The 15769-nt window shown below is 42.8% G+C and overlaps 1 protein-coding gene across 1 annotated transcript; it reads right to left on the bottom strand.

Annotated features, from left to right (window-relative positions):
• Window positions 1–986: 986 nt before the first annotated feature.
• On the bottom strand, window positions 987–13497 carry CFAP161 (cilia and flagella associated protein 161). Its single transcript, XM_004278320.4, has 7 exons — window positions 13389–13497; window positions 12462–12551; window positions 11707–11939; window positions 10382–10466; window positions 5375–5533; window positions 2234–2307; window positions 987–1821 (listed from the first exon to the last, which is right to left on the bottom strand). Exons 1-7 carry the CDS (start codon window positions 13455–13457, stop codon window positions 1590–1592), a joined length of 942 nt encoding a protein of 313 aa, XP_004278368.2. The 5' UTR covers window positions 13458–13497; the 3' UTR covers window positions 987–1589.
• Window positions 13498–15769: the final 2272 nt, after the last annotated feature.

Below are 15769 nucleotides of genomic sequence, written 5' to 3'. Positions count from 1 at the left end.
AAGAATGCACCAGAACTGATCTAGACGCTTGCAGATTGTTTAAACTTCCAGTTCTGGTTACACCCTTTGGAGATACACAGGCAAACCAAATTCTGCTCAGCTAAGTCAGCGGTTCTCAACCCAGGCGGCACATTTTTTAAAAAGTAGCAAGTGTTTTTAAAATGCTGATTCCTGGGCTCCAATCCAAATCAATTAAATAAGAATCTCCAGAGGTAGGCCCAAGCATCTGTATTTTTTAAAGCCCCGCCCCAGAAATTCTGATTTAATGCCCACTCAGAAAAGCCTTTCCTGACCGCTCCCAAGGAACCGTCGCTTCCTTCTCCTCTCCTGATGCAGTGAATCCCAGCTCTGGCAGTACATCAGAGGCAGCCGAAGACCACTGAAAATGCTCCTTGCCCTGGCTGCACCCCAGACCCTTCACTCAGAATTTCTGGGCTAGTGTCAGGCATCAGTAATTGCTAAAGTTCTCCAGCTGGATCCAGTGCACAGCCAAGGGCAGGAACCGCCGCCCTAACTCCTACTGCACGTGAAGGGCAAACGCCTGTCTCCTCGAAGAAGCTCAAGCCACATTGGCTTGAAGCCGCATCTATTTGAAACGCATTTACATAAGCCGTGACTTACTTTCCGCCTCTGGGTATACAGTCGTCACTCGGTATCCCTGGGGATTGGTTCCAGGGCCCCCGAGGATACCAAAATCCTAGGATGCTCAAATTCCTTAATGTGGCTTCCGAATCTGCGGGTTCCATAGCCGCGGATTCAACCAACCGCAGATCATAAACGTAATACTACGCATTCAGCGGTTGGTTGAAGCCACGGATGCGAAACCGCAGATACGGAGGGCCGACGGTATTTAAAAGCAAACCAGCCTTAGCCCTCACCTTTACTTCCTGGGCTGGGCGTCTCTTCATCCCATTACAACACCTTACACATCATAGGTGCTCCGTACTCGACAAAGAATGAGTAGACGGACAAACACATGGAAGGATATATATGTATTTTGTCTGATGATGTGAATGCCACAACTAATGTACTGGTTTCAAAGATAAAGTAGAAATAAGGAGATTCTGCAATATGAAAATCATTACAAAATAATGGAGGTCAAATAGAGGTCTTCAGTCCACCCCCGCAAGCTAGAAGGAGACACAAAAATACAAGGGGGAAAATGTTCAGCTCTAAAGTAAGGCCACAGTCCACAGCTACCCATTTTTGATTTCTTAGTACATTGTACAGAGTCGGGGGAAAGAGAATTCAGCAAAGTTCCGACAGCTTCATTACACAGACATAGCTTTAAAAAGTAACGAGTTTTTTACAGTCCTTATAGAAGCTGCTGCTGTAGGGTCTAAATAAAGGAAGCTGAGTCTTCAGAATTTGGTCATCAACAAAGGAATACCATCTGTCACTTTCAAAGACCATTTCTGCGCTGTGGCCCAAGGCAAGGTTTTTTGTTTGCTTGTTTTTTCCTGTGTCCTAGACCTCCACCGTTAATTCAATAATCCGAATACAGCCTTTGTTTTAATACAAAGTTCAGAGAGCTCTGTGCCTTCCTTAAGAATAGCTTGAGGCATGACCGAGATAGATTTCCTGTAAAGCTACATCGGACGAGTGCACGCATGCGCGCCAGGTGCGTTCCTGGCCCCCGGTTCCGCCACGTGCTCCAGGACTCGGGTGTCCTCCGCAGGCGGTTTAGGCAGGTCCAACATGGTGGACGAGTCCTTCCTGGGATTCCCAGTCACCAACATCCAATGGTTCTTTGGCTTTTCAACTCTGTGTGAATCCAGATATGTGTGTGCAGCGACCTCTGCTTCCTTTCCAAAATAGGTACTGGGGCAAGAAAGAATTAACACTGGTTGGAAATGGAATTACAACCTTCAGTAAGCTGTTAAGTTCATCTCAAAGCACGTAATTCAACAGACTGCTATATAAAGCTCTTGGCGGGGGGGGGGGGGGGGGGGTCTCTAAAACACTATGTGTTTGCCAACAAGACTCAGCCTACTTGGGCAAGGACCAGGTATATAGGATCCCATTATAGCTAAAGTCCTCTGTGGGGAAGGACCTGTATAATAGAAGCGGCTCTAATAGGAGTTTTCACACCATCAAAGTTCTATGTGGCGGTATTTCATCATCAAAGGACATTTTCTGTGCGTGGCCATCCGCTTTAAATTGAACTTCTTTGCCTATATTCACAGCCCCTGCCCTCTGGCATGGCATTTTCTTGTACCCTGCTATACAATACCTTAAGAAAAGATGCCGGTGGGCCACCAGTCCCCGATTCGTGTGGCAGTGATTGATAAGAATTTTTGCATTTGCCTTTAAAGATAAAGAGAGTATGTTATTTGAATTATGAATTAAGGCCTCCAGTTTCCTAAAAGCAAAAATTTGGAAATATAGTATATATTCATTTATTTATATATATATATATATATAGAGAGAGAGAGAGAGAGAGAGAAAGAGAGAGAGAGAGAATAATCTAGAAGCCAAACCATAATAGATTAATAAATACATGATTATAGATACACATATGATGAAACATTATACAATAATTTAAAGTCATATTGGAGAAGATCTTTGACAACTTGAAATATGGTCAGTGGTGTTAAGTGGAAAAAATAAGAATATTCCTGATGCCCTATTTTTTTTTAATTAAAACTAAATTAAAAAAACATATACATGGAAAAAGAAATGATAACAGTGGCTTTATCTAGAAGATGGAACTACTGGTAATCATCATATTATTTTTTGTACTTTTCTGACTTACCATAAGTGAACACATATTGTTTATAATCAGAAAATAAAAGACATATTATTTCAAAATCCTGACTCAGGTAAGCTAAAAGCAGTGTGAGATGGGGAAGAGCAGCCCCTGACATCCGGGAACTGGCCTGACAGCCAGGGCTCTGCCTTAGTGTTCTCCTGTGAAATATAATCAACTTCACACAGTGCCCTCATCAGACAAGGCCATGCTGTGACCACGATGGGTCAAGACAAAAAGAAGACCACTTTGTGATCATGTCTGAACACAGCAAAAACACGAGCATTGTCCAAGCCACAAAATACCAAATGTCCTCCTCTCCTAGAGAATAGGAGTGATTACTGCTTCCTGACTCATGACAGCTTTGGTCGTGCTCCGGCCTGCCCTCTATAGATAAGATGTACTGAGACAGCCCTGCTTCCTGACAGATTCCAATCCAGGGCAAAGCCCCACTTCCTGAGACCCTCACTAAAATCTTCCAACCACAGCCCCAATTCTATAACTTGTCCTTTCTTTCTAATTATTTTATTTTATTTTTAAAACTTTTTATTTTATATCAGAGTATAGTTGATTAACAATGTTGTGTTAGTTTCAGGTGTACAACAAACGTATTCAGTTATACATATACATGTATCTCTTCTTTTTCAAATTCTTTTCCCATTTAGGTTGTTACATAATATTGAGCAGAGTTCCCTGTGCTATATAGTAGGTCCTTGTTAGTTACCCATTTAAAAGATAGCAGAGTGTGCGTGTCAATCCCAAACTCCCTAACTATCCCTTCCTCCCACCCTTCCCCCGGTACCCGTAAATTCGTTCTCTAAGTCTGTGAGTCTGTTTCTGTTTTGTAAATAAGTTCATTTGTATCATTTCTTTTCAGATTCCGCATATAAGCGATATCGTATTTCTTCCTCTGTCTGACTTACTTCACTCAGTATGACAGTCTCTAGGCCCATCCAGGTTGCTGCAAATGGCATTAATTCATTCTTTTCTATGGCTTAGTACTATTCCATTGTATTATATGTACCACACCTTCTTTATCCATTCCTCTGTCCATGGACATTTAGGTTGCTTTCATGTCTTGGCTATTGTAAACAGTGCTGCTATGAACACTGGGGTGCATGTATCCTTTCGGACCATGTATACCAGCCTCTTACTGAGACGCCCCACGGTTTTCCATGGTGCGCGTTCTCCATCACTGCAACAAGGAATGAAGCCGACTCGTGCAACCCCAGGTGCTCCTGATGGTCTCTGACTGGAGGGTATTGACATGTGGACAGCAGCTGGACAGGTATGAAATGTCCCATTCTGCAGATGTGTCTGAATGTGGCTCAGAGACCTGCCTCGGGCTGCGGACTGAGTTAGGAACAGAGAAATGAGCTCCCGGTGCCTGAACTCCCCAACCTCTCTAACCTAATGACAGCAACAATAGAACCACCACCGTTAAATTAACAACAATGAATGCTTGGGAGTGCTGTCTGGACCAGGCACTTTTCTAATAAGCACTGTAAATGTACTAACCGCTTAATCCTCACAAAACCTCGTAAGTTAGGCATCATTATCTATCCCCATTTTACAGACAATGAAGCTGAGATACTGACAGTTTAAATCATGGGAATGAGAGGCAATTCCAAGGAGAGCAAAGCTTGAAAAGACCAGTGGAAGAGAGGAAATCTGTCAAGCATGCATCATTGTGGACCACGTGTATATTCTCCGTGCTGGGAGAAAGACCCTTGCAAACCTGGGTCCGCCTACAGAGCTCGGGAGAGAAGCCTACTGCGTCAGGTGGATTCAGAGTGCCTGGTAACTGGGGGGCCCTTCCTGGATGGCCAACTCTTTAAGTCCTTCCTGGCTGTAAATCCAGGAACTCTCCCAATAACCTCCAACAACTTCTTAGTCTCCGTCTGCTGGATGTCTCACAAGCAAGTAGCATGGCCTCTGCTCCTCAAAACAGCTCTGTGCCCACCAGACCTGCCTTCCCATCCAGAACTGTGCTCCTGTCCGCAGGGCCCAGGATCCTGAGAAAATGTCCAGCAACGTGCTCACCTGTGCGTCGGCCCCACCCTGTCCTTCACTTCCCCCAGATTACCCAGTCCCTTTAGAAATGAGGACTTAACAGAGGCCTGAAAGAAAGCGGTGTCATCATCCTTACAGTCTCGGGGCGGTGGTTCTCAGCCTGATCTCAGGGGCAGAGCCCGGGCCTCAGTATCTTTATGAAGCTCTGTAGGGGATTCTGGGCGCCACCGGAGTCGAGAAACACCAAGGCAGGATGCTGCCACAGGGCAAAATGGTGCCTCCCACACTTGAGTTAGAAATGAAAAAGAGGGACTTCCTGGCGGTCCAGTGTTAGACTCTGCTCTTCCCCTGCAGGTGGCACAGGTTCGATCCCCGGTCAGGGAGCTAAGATCCTGCATGCTGCACGGTGCAGCCAAAAAACGTGTTTTTTAAAATTTTTTTAATAAAAACAAATAAATAAACATTTTTTTAAAAAAGGAAGAAATGAAAAAGAGAGAGTGAAAATGTGTGAGGCATCGGAGCCCTGACAAGCCTCCACTTCACACACAGGAGTAAATCGCACCCACTTCACAGCAGCCACGCACACGTCTGCCTTCCCCAGGCTGCGCTCACCAGGACGGGGAAGCCTTCATATTCCAGGCGTAGCTGGGGGTCAGGGAAGGCCGCCTGCCAGCAGTTCAGGTAGGAGTCCTCATCCGTCAGGTACACCTCCTGGAGCCAAGACCTCTTAGACGACTTCATGAGGGTCCTGTGGTCACTTGATAAATATAACTGAAAACGACAGCAAGCAGATGGACTACCTCACAACTACCCGAGAGGCTGGACGGCCAGCGTGTTCAAAAGCAGTTTTCAAAAACCCTGTTCTTACAGATTGTACAAGAACATTCAACTTTCCTCTCCCTCAGAAAGGCCATCTTTCTGAGACCACCTTTCTGAGGCCACCTTTCTGAGGCCATCTTTCTGAGGCCACCTTTCTCAGTGCTTCTGAGATCACCCGCCCTCACATCACCGGCAACTGCTTTCCCTTCCTTGGAATGCTAAACCCAGCCTCCCTCTCCACCTCATACACTCCTCCTCTTTTTTTTTTTTAACATCTTTATTGGAGTATAATTGCTTTACAATGGTGTTTCTGCTGTATAACAAAATGAATCAGCTATATGTATACATATATCCCCATATCCCCTCCCTCTTGCATCTCCCTCCCACCCTCCCTATCCCACCCCTCTAGGTGGTCACAAAGCACTGAGCTGATCTCCCTGTGCTATGCGGCTGCTTCCCACTAGCTATCTACCTTACGTTTGGTAGTGTATATATGTCCATGCCACTCTCTCGCTCTGTCACAGCTTACCCTTCCCCCTCCCCATGTCCTCAAGTCCATTCTCTATGTCTTCGTCTTTATTCCTGTCCTGCCCCTACATTCTTCAGAACCTTTTTTTTTTTTAGATTCCATATATATGTGTTAGCATACAGTATTTGTTTTTCTCTTTCTGACTTACTTCACTCTATGACAGACTCTAGGTCCATCCACCTCACTACAAATAATTCAATTTCGTTCCTTTTTATGGCTGAGTAATATTCCATTGTATATATGTGCCACATCTTCTTTATCCATTCATCTGTTGATGGACGCTTAGGTTGCTTCCATGTCTTGGCTATTGTAAATAGAGCTGCAATGAACATTGTGGTACATGACTCTTTTTGAAATATGGTTTTCTCAGGGTTTATGCCCAGTAGTGGGATTGCTGGGTCGTATGGTAGTCCTATTTTTAGTTTTTTAAGGAACCTCCATACTGTTCTCCATATTGGCTATACCAATTTACATTCCCACCAACAGTGCAGGAGGGTTCCCTTTTCTCCCCACCCCCTCCAGCATTTATTGTTTGTAGACTTTTTGATGATGGCCATTCTGACCAGTGTGAGATGATACCTCATTGTAGTTTTGATTTGCATTTCTCTAATGATTAGTGATGTTGAGCGTCTTTTCATGTGTTTGTTGGCAATCTGTATATCTTCTTTGGAGAAATGTCTATTTAGGTCTTCTGCCCATTTTTGGATTGCGTTGTTTGTTTTTTTGATATTGAGCTGTACGAGCTGCTTGTATATTTTGGAGATTAATCCTTTGTCTGTTGCTTCGTTTGTAAATATTTTCTCCCATTCTGACTCCTCCTCTTTTTCAGGACATCAGGCCTGGAGCAATATATTATTCATTATAAATAATGTTGCATGAAACTTATTGCATGAAGTGAAGCGCTCTTAAAACCAATACCAGCACAGCTGATATTCATACGTGAGCCTCCAAGGGGGCCTCAGCCCCTCTGGAATTGATGTCCACACTTGGAACTTATGTCAGCTCTCTGGTTGCCTATAACTTCGCCAAGGAGCACCCCATCTTGCTGAAAGGTCCATAATGTTAGTTCCTCGTTAGCCGTTTACTGATTCGCCTTCGCCCTGCACCTGGAGGTCGTTTCTGCATATCTTGATCGGTTTTCATTAAACACCTTTTCTATACAAAGCTATGTCATGAAGCGCTCTGGGGAAGGCAGACATGAGGTACTGCCCTCAAGAAGCTTTCCAACTAACAGGAGGGATGACTAAGCATAGAAATTGGAAACATCTGTAAGGTATGGCGTCCGGCAGGGATGCAAAGAGCTACAGGAGGGGAGAGATGGGAACACATGCTCTCCCAGGGGCTCAGGAAAGACTCCGAGGAGGAGGTGATGTGGTATCAGGGAGCCCGAGAGGATGAGCGTGGACAGGCAGGGTAGGGACATATTACAGAGGGCTTCAAATGCCACAGTGAACAGCAGCACTTCATGCAGAGGGCAACGGGAGCACCGCTACTGACTTTTCAATGGAGGTGCAAGGTGAGCTTTTAAAGGATTGACCTGACAGCACGCTGCCAGTACGAGATGAAGTCAGGATAGACTAAAGGGACGAAGCTATGGGGGCGTGGACTGAGGTACCGGCACTGGGAGTGCAAAGACGGGCCGAACTGCACTGTGAAGGAAGAGCCATGGGACCTGACAATAGCTGGAGCTGGATGTGGGTGGGAAAGGAAGATGGGTGCAAGATACACTGCGGCTTTGGCCCGGCTGATGGGGCGGATGACAATGCCATTCAGACCAAATGGAAAATAATGTCTATCTCAAACCACAAACGTTGCCTCGTTCATATGAAGAAAAACAATAAGAAAATCAGGAACAAAAATCAGGCCTCTACAAGGCCACCATCAACAGGATTTTCATAAATACCCTGAAAGAGCTTGCTAATTCAAAGACAAGAAACAGAAATAAGAGGTATAAGAATTTGAGAAGAGATAAAATTGTCATAATTTGAAGATGAGCTGACTGTCTACCTAGAAGTCCTAGGAGAATCAACCTGAATTCATAAGAGTCAGTGATTTCATCCAAGGTGAGTATAAAAATCAATGTCTATCTTCGATTTTTGCTGCAACTGTCAAAAGGACCTACCTTCAATAGCTTCCAAAATAGGAGATACCAAGGAATAACCTTGACGAGATCAGTGTCAGATCCATGTGAAGGAAAGCACAAAACTTTACTGAGAGATAGAAAAGAATAATTGAAGAAACAGAGAGACGTCTCAGAAGGACAAATATTGTAAAGCTACTAAAAATGTGAGCTTGCTTAATTTTAAAATGCCAATCAAAATACCAAGTGATTCCCCCCCCCACAAGGGCAGAGGCACTTAAAAAAATTATTACTACATTTTTTGTCTTTTTTTTTTTTTTTTTTTTTTGCGGTACGCGGGCCTCTCACTGTTGTGGCCTCTCCCGCCGCGGAGCACAGGCTCCGGACGCGCAGGCTCAGCAGCCATGGCTCACGGGCCCAGCCGCTCCGCGGCATGTGGGATCCTCCCGGACCGGGGCACGAACCCGTGTCCCCTGCATCGGCAGGCGGACTCTCAACCACTGCGCCACCAGGGAAGCCCTATTACTACATTTGACTGAAAGATTAATTCCTAACGTAATTCAGACAAAGAAGTGTAATGATAAACAACTAGTCCTACAAGTCATCAGAGTGACCTGGAATAAAAATAAACAACTCCAGTTCAAAGGATCCAAATAGAAAGGCACGTATAATAATTTAATGCATGCAGCATGTGGCAGTGAAGAAAGGAATAATTATTCAAGAAATAACACAGATATGACTGACTAGTCATTTGGGGGAAATTTAGATGTTCACCTCAAGGCCTCTATCAAAATAAATCCCAAGTGGATGAAAGAATAAACTTAAGCAACAGTTCAAGTTTAGACATCTAAAAATTAATACAAGTTATTCTTTTTATCATATCTTTGGAGCAGACTTCAAAGGCTCTGAGCAATGGAAGGAATTACAGAGAAAAGCACTGATAGATTTTACTTAAAAATAGATGAGAACAACTACAATTTAAAAGCCAAGTTAACAAATGAGAGGAAATACTAGCAACAAACGTGGCAAACTTTTATAATCTGTGGAAGAGCAGATATTTAAGCCCAAGTCAACAAACAGGCAAAGAACAGATGATTTAGGGGAAAGAGAAGGAGAGCAGAGATGGAAGGGAGGGGTGGGAAAAGAAGGTAAATAAAAAGAAAGAGAGAAACAAAAGAAGAAAAGAAAAAAAATAATATCTAAAGGTTGTAATGCTTGTAATTTTCCCTATATTTTAAGATTTTCCCTTTATAAAATAAGCTAAAAGGTTAGTAGGGCTACTCTCTGGATGAGAGAGTGATGATTGACTTCCTCTTTCAACAACTGGGTATTTCCTCTAAGTTTCACATTTAAAATCAGGCTGCAGCTTACCGTCCATGGCGCGTCAGAATTTATCTGCCAGCATTGATTTCTTGGAAGTATGAAAATAATAAAGATGCTGCTGGTGATGACGATGCCACATCATACAATAACGGAATCTTTGATTCAGTGAAAAATGTTATATATGATACCAGCTCTCCCCCTTAGTAGCCAAGTGACTTGGAGCGAAGTCACTTAACTGGCTGTGCCTCGGTTTCCCCATCAGTAAAACAGTCCCTACTTTAAAGACTTGTTGGGGGGAATAAATGAGTTAACACATGTGAAGCTCTTAAACACATAGTAAGTAAATAATCTCCATTTTATAGAAAGACTCAAAAAGGTTAAATAACTTACCCAAAGTCCCAGCCCTTAGGTATGCATCTCAGCTGGAATTCAAATCCATATGTATCTGGTTCTATTACACTGCCTGATTCCCAAGGTAGAGGTAAAGATCAAAGACTTGTGCTCCCCGATTTATGCAAATGTGTTAGCATTGGTGACATTAAACAGCTGTCAGAATATTACATAATCTGATCATTTAACTTACAAGTGGAGGTGGTATCAATTTTTGCTTTTTACCAGCTGCATTGCAAAGAGGTTTTTTTTTCCCCCTTACTCTTTAGCTTTTAAGGATGTATTTTTGTAATTCGTGAGGTTAGAAGGAAAGAATTGGCCCCAGACTGCCTTGGAAAAGCTGCAGGCTGACACCATAATGAGGCCAGAGGTGGAGCTCATGCCCATAGAGTTCTCTGTCCACTTCAGTAAGTAGCCATTAGCCCACACGGAAACAAAAATGACTGGTCCAAAGTAGACGTGCAGTATTACGACTTACCATTCTGTCTGCAAATCCTCCTGCTATCCCGAGGCGAAAGTTCTGCCCGTATCTAAGGAACTGACCAATGACCTCTCCAGCTGCACTGTCAGTGGAGAATTAATATAATGTAAATTCTCCGTATTAGGATCATTCTCCAGCTCTATTTTTTGTGTATGCACTTTGGTTTATAATTTTCTTAGTAATGTCTATTCATGTACCATAACTGAAATAAGTCACTTACCAAAAGGTCTTTTCTTTTGGCCTCCAAGTCTTGCTAGCACCTTACTCACTGTCTTCCAACACACTCGGAACACACAGTGTTCCCACTTTGTGAGCCTAGGGTGGACTGAGAAAGTCATACTGTCCTACGCTAATGAATTGGTCCAAGTCCACTGACATCTTTTTTTAATTGAAGTACAATTGATATATAATGCTATATTTAGTTTTAAGTGTATACATCATGATTTGATATTTATACACGTTAGGAGATGATCACAATAAATCTACTTACCATCTGTTGCCATTTAAAATTATTATGATATTACTGACTATATTCCCTATTCTATATATGACATCCCCATACACTGACAACTTTAGAGAGAAGCAAGGTAACAAATTTGTAGACATTTAATACACTCTTCCCTCTTAATCTTCCAGGAAACAGAAACTGTGATCAATTTTTAGCTGTTTTAACATAAATTATGTGTATTCAGAAACTCTAAAGACTTAAAGGACTAGTTATATCCCTGTCATATAAACTTGCTATCATAGTTTAGTAACAAACTGAAAGCAATGACTTTTAATTGTAATTATGTATCTATTCTCTAAGGATTTAAATGCTCAATTCCAAAATTTCAAGTACATTCTTAGTGGACAATTAATTTTAAAACAGCAAATCCCCACGGACTGCTACCTTGCATTTAACTATACATTTCTGATGTAGAAATAACAGAGTAGCATTAAAAACAATGAAAGCACTCAAATGAGCTCAAAGCCTCATGAAATGTTATTAGGAAAACCCACTTGGCTTCTGGGCAGAGTCTGAATTTAATTCCCTGGATGCAATACTTTTGAATTAAGCATTTTGAATTGAATTCAAATTATCCATTATCCTGATGTGAACTGAAATCAAATTACCCATTATCCTGATGTTTAAGGTAACAGGATTGTCAAGGCCCCTTGACAATCATTCTCAAGATACGAAAGCAAGATGAGAATCACAGAGAATATCCACATAACCTTTGCCTCCAATCAGCACTGCTCTAATCCCAGGGCATCCTTACACTGCAAGTGAAAAACAGATATTTATGATGAAAATGAGCCTAAAATTAAGGTATCTTTACCACAAAACAGTGAAAGTGTTTCTGCCAACCGGGATCTTGGTTTGAGCTGCGCTCAGGCCGCAGGGCACCTCTAATGCGTCCCTCAGATGGGCTTTAATTTCATCTGGAGTCATACACAAGCTCAGGTCCCCCCCCAGAAACAGATCAGCTTCTGTCTCAGGGTGGTCAGGATTCACGAGCATCACTTTGTCGCCATAGCGAATGTATCCGTCTTCAGATATCGAAAGCTGCATCTACAATTTAAATAGGAGTTTTTCAGATAAACCACGCGATTCCTTCACAGCCAGCGCCGAGGCCACTGCAGATGTACCCTATTTTAAGAAGGGATTGACTTGAATTTCCTGAAATCTTTCTTCTTCCTTTTCCTGCCACCAGTCTGCTCCCAATGTACCAGATCAACGCCCCTGATAATCCCAAAGGAAGTAAAATAAAGCTGATGAAAAATTTCATGGGTTGATTCCATTATCAATGTATTCAACATTCCTAGAAACCTTCTTGAGCACCAACTAAAGGGCATTTTACGCGTGCATGTATCAATCTACTCATTTCTTAATTTGGAAAATGCAGGTGAACAAAATTAACAGCAAACGTTTCATGTTTCTAAGATCTTAGGGAATTTTAAACGTTGTGCTTATCTAAAGGGAAGAATTGGTATTTTCCAAATGACAACTCACTTATGGAATTTCTGCTTGCTTAACATATTCTCGCATTTAATTTGACAGACTTTTGAAAACAACGCTTGAATTTAAAATTACCGGTCTCAGAAGATTCTCTTTCAGTCTTCTGTTTCTCTGTATGAGGAGTTGTCCCTTGTCCTTCTTTGCTAAGAAGTCTTTCATGAGCTCCTGGTTAAAGAGAAAAATGAATGAAACCCGAAGGGTCAGCAATAGTCCTGAATAATAGAGATACTGAGAGCTTTTAGGTCCAAAGCACGACAAGTTGTGAAAGCAAACTTTGAGAACCTAAAAAGAAATGCGAGCATGATGGGAATGGGGGACTTTTTTTAGCATTACTTTATTTTTTATTTCATTGTGGAATGTTTAGAAAAATGAGAAAGACACAAAAAAGAAACATCACCTATAATTACTCCAACCAGTGACAATGATGAGTAACATTTGGAGGTCATATATCCCCTCCTACTGAGGTCTCTGCGAGTTGTATGATGATGGAAACCGAAAGTGTCTCCCCACCCAACTAGTTCCATAAAAGGATGGCCCAGGGTCTTGTTAAGACCGCCATAGGACAATTCAGGGCAATGAGTATGAGGTCAGTAAAAGGGATGCTACGGGGACACTCAGGAGGGGATGTGGGACAAGGTGGGGGATGGGGGCAGTATTTCTGCTTACAGTCTACCTGCTCACCTGGACCGCAGCTTCGGAGACTGTAAGTCTCTGCGGAACACAGGGAATTTAGTGGGGCTCTAGACTAAGGGAGAGACACAGGCAGGAGCCTTGAGAGTTTGGGAGGCCAAGAGACACGCGTAAAGAGTAGAAGGGCGTGAGACCTGCGGGTCAGCCAGTGAGATTCTTAGGGCGTTCAGAGGGAGTTGGGATTTTAGGGACATTGGGTGTGTGCTGGGTGCGAAATGAGGCTTGGGATGCTCTAAGTAGGGGCCCGAACTTAGGCCAGGCGGGTGAGTCCCCGGGCAGTGGGCGGGCCGTGCCCGGCCACTGCCTCCGTACCTCCTCCAGGTAGACGTCCTCGTTCCAGTTGCCCATCCGGACTCCTGGACCGTACAGGTTCTGAGCCATCGTCCCCTGCTCTCCCACAAACAAGCTTCCGGGGCACAGCGCCTGTGTTGGCCTCCCCGTCGCCATGACGACCCGGCCCCCTGCGATTGGCCAAGGTCCGGGACCCTGCTAGCCAATAAGTGACGACACACGAGTTGCGCTGGGCTCTGGTGCGGCCCCATCCCAGGGGCTGTCACCGCCCCACCTCCGCCCCCCCACCCTGCGCCTCACTTCCCCTCTTAGGTTTTTCTCGAGTTTAATTGCAAAGCAGGCAAGAGAAAAAACTCGAGCCTACAGACCTCACTGTCCTAAATGCCCGCTAGAGAGAAATTTTTAACTTTTTTTTCTTTTAGAATCTAAACGAAAATTGCTTTTAAGTAGAGTATCCCTTGCTTTGGGGGGCAGCAAAGAGGAGCTTTGAAATGGAAGCATAGCTTGCTTGCAGCCTACTTTTATTATAGCAAGCAGCCATTTCATCCTAATCATAATACAAGCTCAATGTAGAAATCTGGAAACCAAAATAATATAGAAAGAAGGTGGAAGAGAAAATTACTCAAAATTTTCACTGCCTCCAAAGTAAGAAATATGTCATGCCAGTCTATTTGTGTTTATATGCTTCTGAGGCGGTTCTTATTTCCACAGACTTTACAGCATTCCTCCTGCCTCCCCCAGATACCAAGTGCAAGGACAAGCCTATGATTTGCAAGAAGTCTTGATAAAACCGGAATATGCCAGAGCCAACATCTTTTAAACAAAATATAATTTTATGAGTAGGAAGGGTAAACAGATACTGCAGGACTCCCCAGGGCTTGATGCTGATTGAATGCATTCAGTAATTTACCTTTATTTAGTGTCTACTAAGAGAGGACAGAAATGAAAGACACAGGGACCTTTCTTCCCTTCAGCAACCTACAAGAGAAGAGAGTTCATGAAAACAAATTACTTCAGAGAGAATGGAACGAGTGCAATTAAGGATGTGCCAATGAAGGGTCATAGGCACGTAAAGAAAGATTCCTTTCTGCCTTGGGGGATGGTGAGAATGAGAGTAAGGAGATCTATGGGTGGTGACTGAGGGAAGGGGGACTTTGGAGATGAACTTGGATTTGAGCTGGCAGGCTGCAGCTTGGGATACAACTAGGAATATTCTCACACATTGGTGAATCCATGAGCTTTTTCAGTACAGCACCCCATGCTAGGATCCTTCAAAAGGATAAATGGGACAAAGAAGGTAGGTCAGATATTATACCACTAACTGCACTTGATCAATCAAGTAACTGAGACTCAAAGATGCTAGTGGCTTATCCAAGTTCAAACTGCTAACAGTTGCTCAAAGCAAGGACTTAACTCAGATTTTCTGACTCCAAAGTCCATGTTTTTTCTCTTTGTTTCCATATTCCCTGTAAAATCGGGAGTATGATAAGGCAACTTTCGTCTCCATATGATTTATTAAGGTTCTAATGATTTGGTTATTTGCTTAAGTCCTTACACCAAGACAGCTTTGCTCTCACCTATTTTCTTTGTGCTATTATGGTCAAGTATTGTACACTTCTGTATGTTACAGGATCAACAATACAATTACATACATGTTGCTTTATGCAATTGCTTCTTAAATCAGTCAGGACTAAAAATGTGCAATTTTACTCTTTTGTAGATTACATACATAATTATCTTTATTTTTTCATGTGGATACCAATTACAGCCTGGTATTACTTGCTTTCCACCTGAAGAGTCTCTGTTGGTATTTCTTGTAAAGCAGGTCTGCTAACAACACATTCTCTCAGTTTTTACCTGTCTGCCCATTTCACCTTCATCCCTGTAAGATAGTTTTACTGGGTATAAGACTCTTGGTTACAGTTTTTTCTTTTAACACTTCAGATATGCCCTCCTTCTGCCTTCTGGCTTCCATTGTCTCTAATAAGAAGTCAATGATTAATCTTATTGGGGTTCCCTTGTTTGTCTACTAAGTGTGTTGTACAGCCCCTTGCTGCTTTCCAGATGTTCTCTTTGCCTTTGTCTTTCATCATTTTGACCATGGTCTGAGAGGCACTCTCTTTGCATTTATCCTATTTGGAATTTGTTGAGCTTCTTGGATGGGTAGATCACTCTTTTATTTAAATAGAATTTGGGATTTGCCATTCTTTCTTTGAATATTATTCTGCTCCCTTTCTCTCTTTCCTCTTCTTCCAGAACTCCTTATTGTTGGTGTACTTAATAATGTCCTTGTTTCTGTAAGGCCATATTCACTTTTCTTCCTTCTTTTTTCTCTCTGTTCTTCAAATTGCATAAAATTTCTATTGATTTAATCTTCAAGTTTGCTTATTTCTTCTTCTGCC

This window comes from Orcinus orca, chromosome 2 (genome assembly GCF_937001465.1).
Source record: "Orcinus orca chromosome 2, mOrcOrc1.1, whole genome shotgun sequence".
Lineage (NCBI taxonomy): Eukaryota > Metazoa > Chordata > Mammalia > Artiodactyla > Delphinidae > Orcinus > Orcinus orca.
Note: the sequence above shows the minus strand (reverse complement) of the source record. Positions and strands in the feature narration are given on the sequence as shown.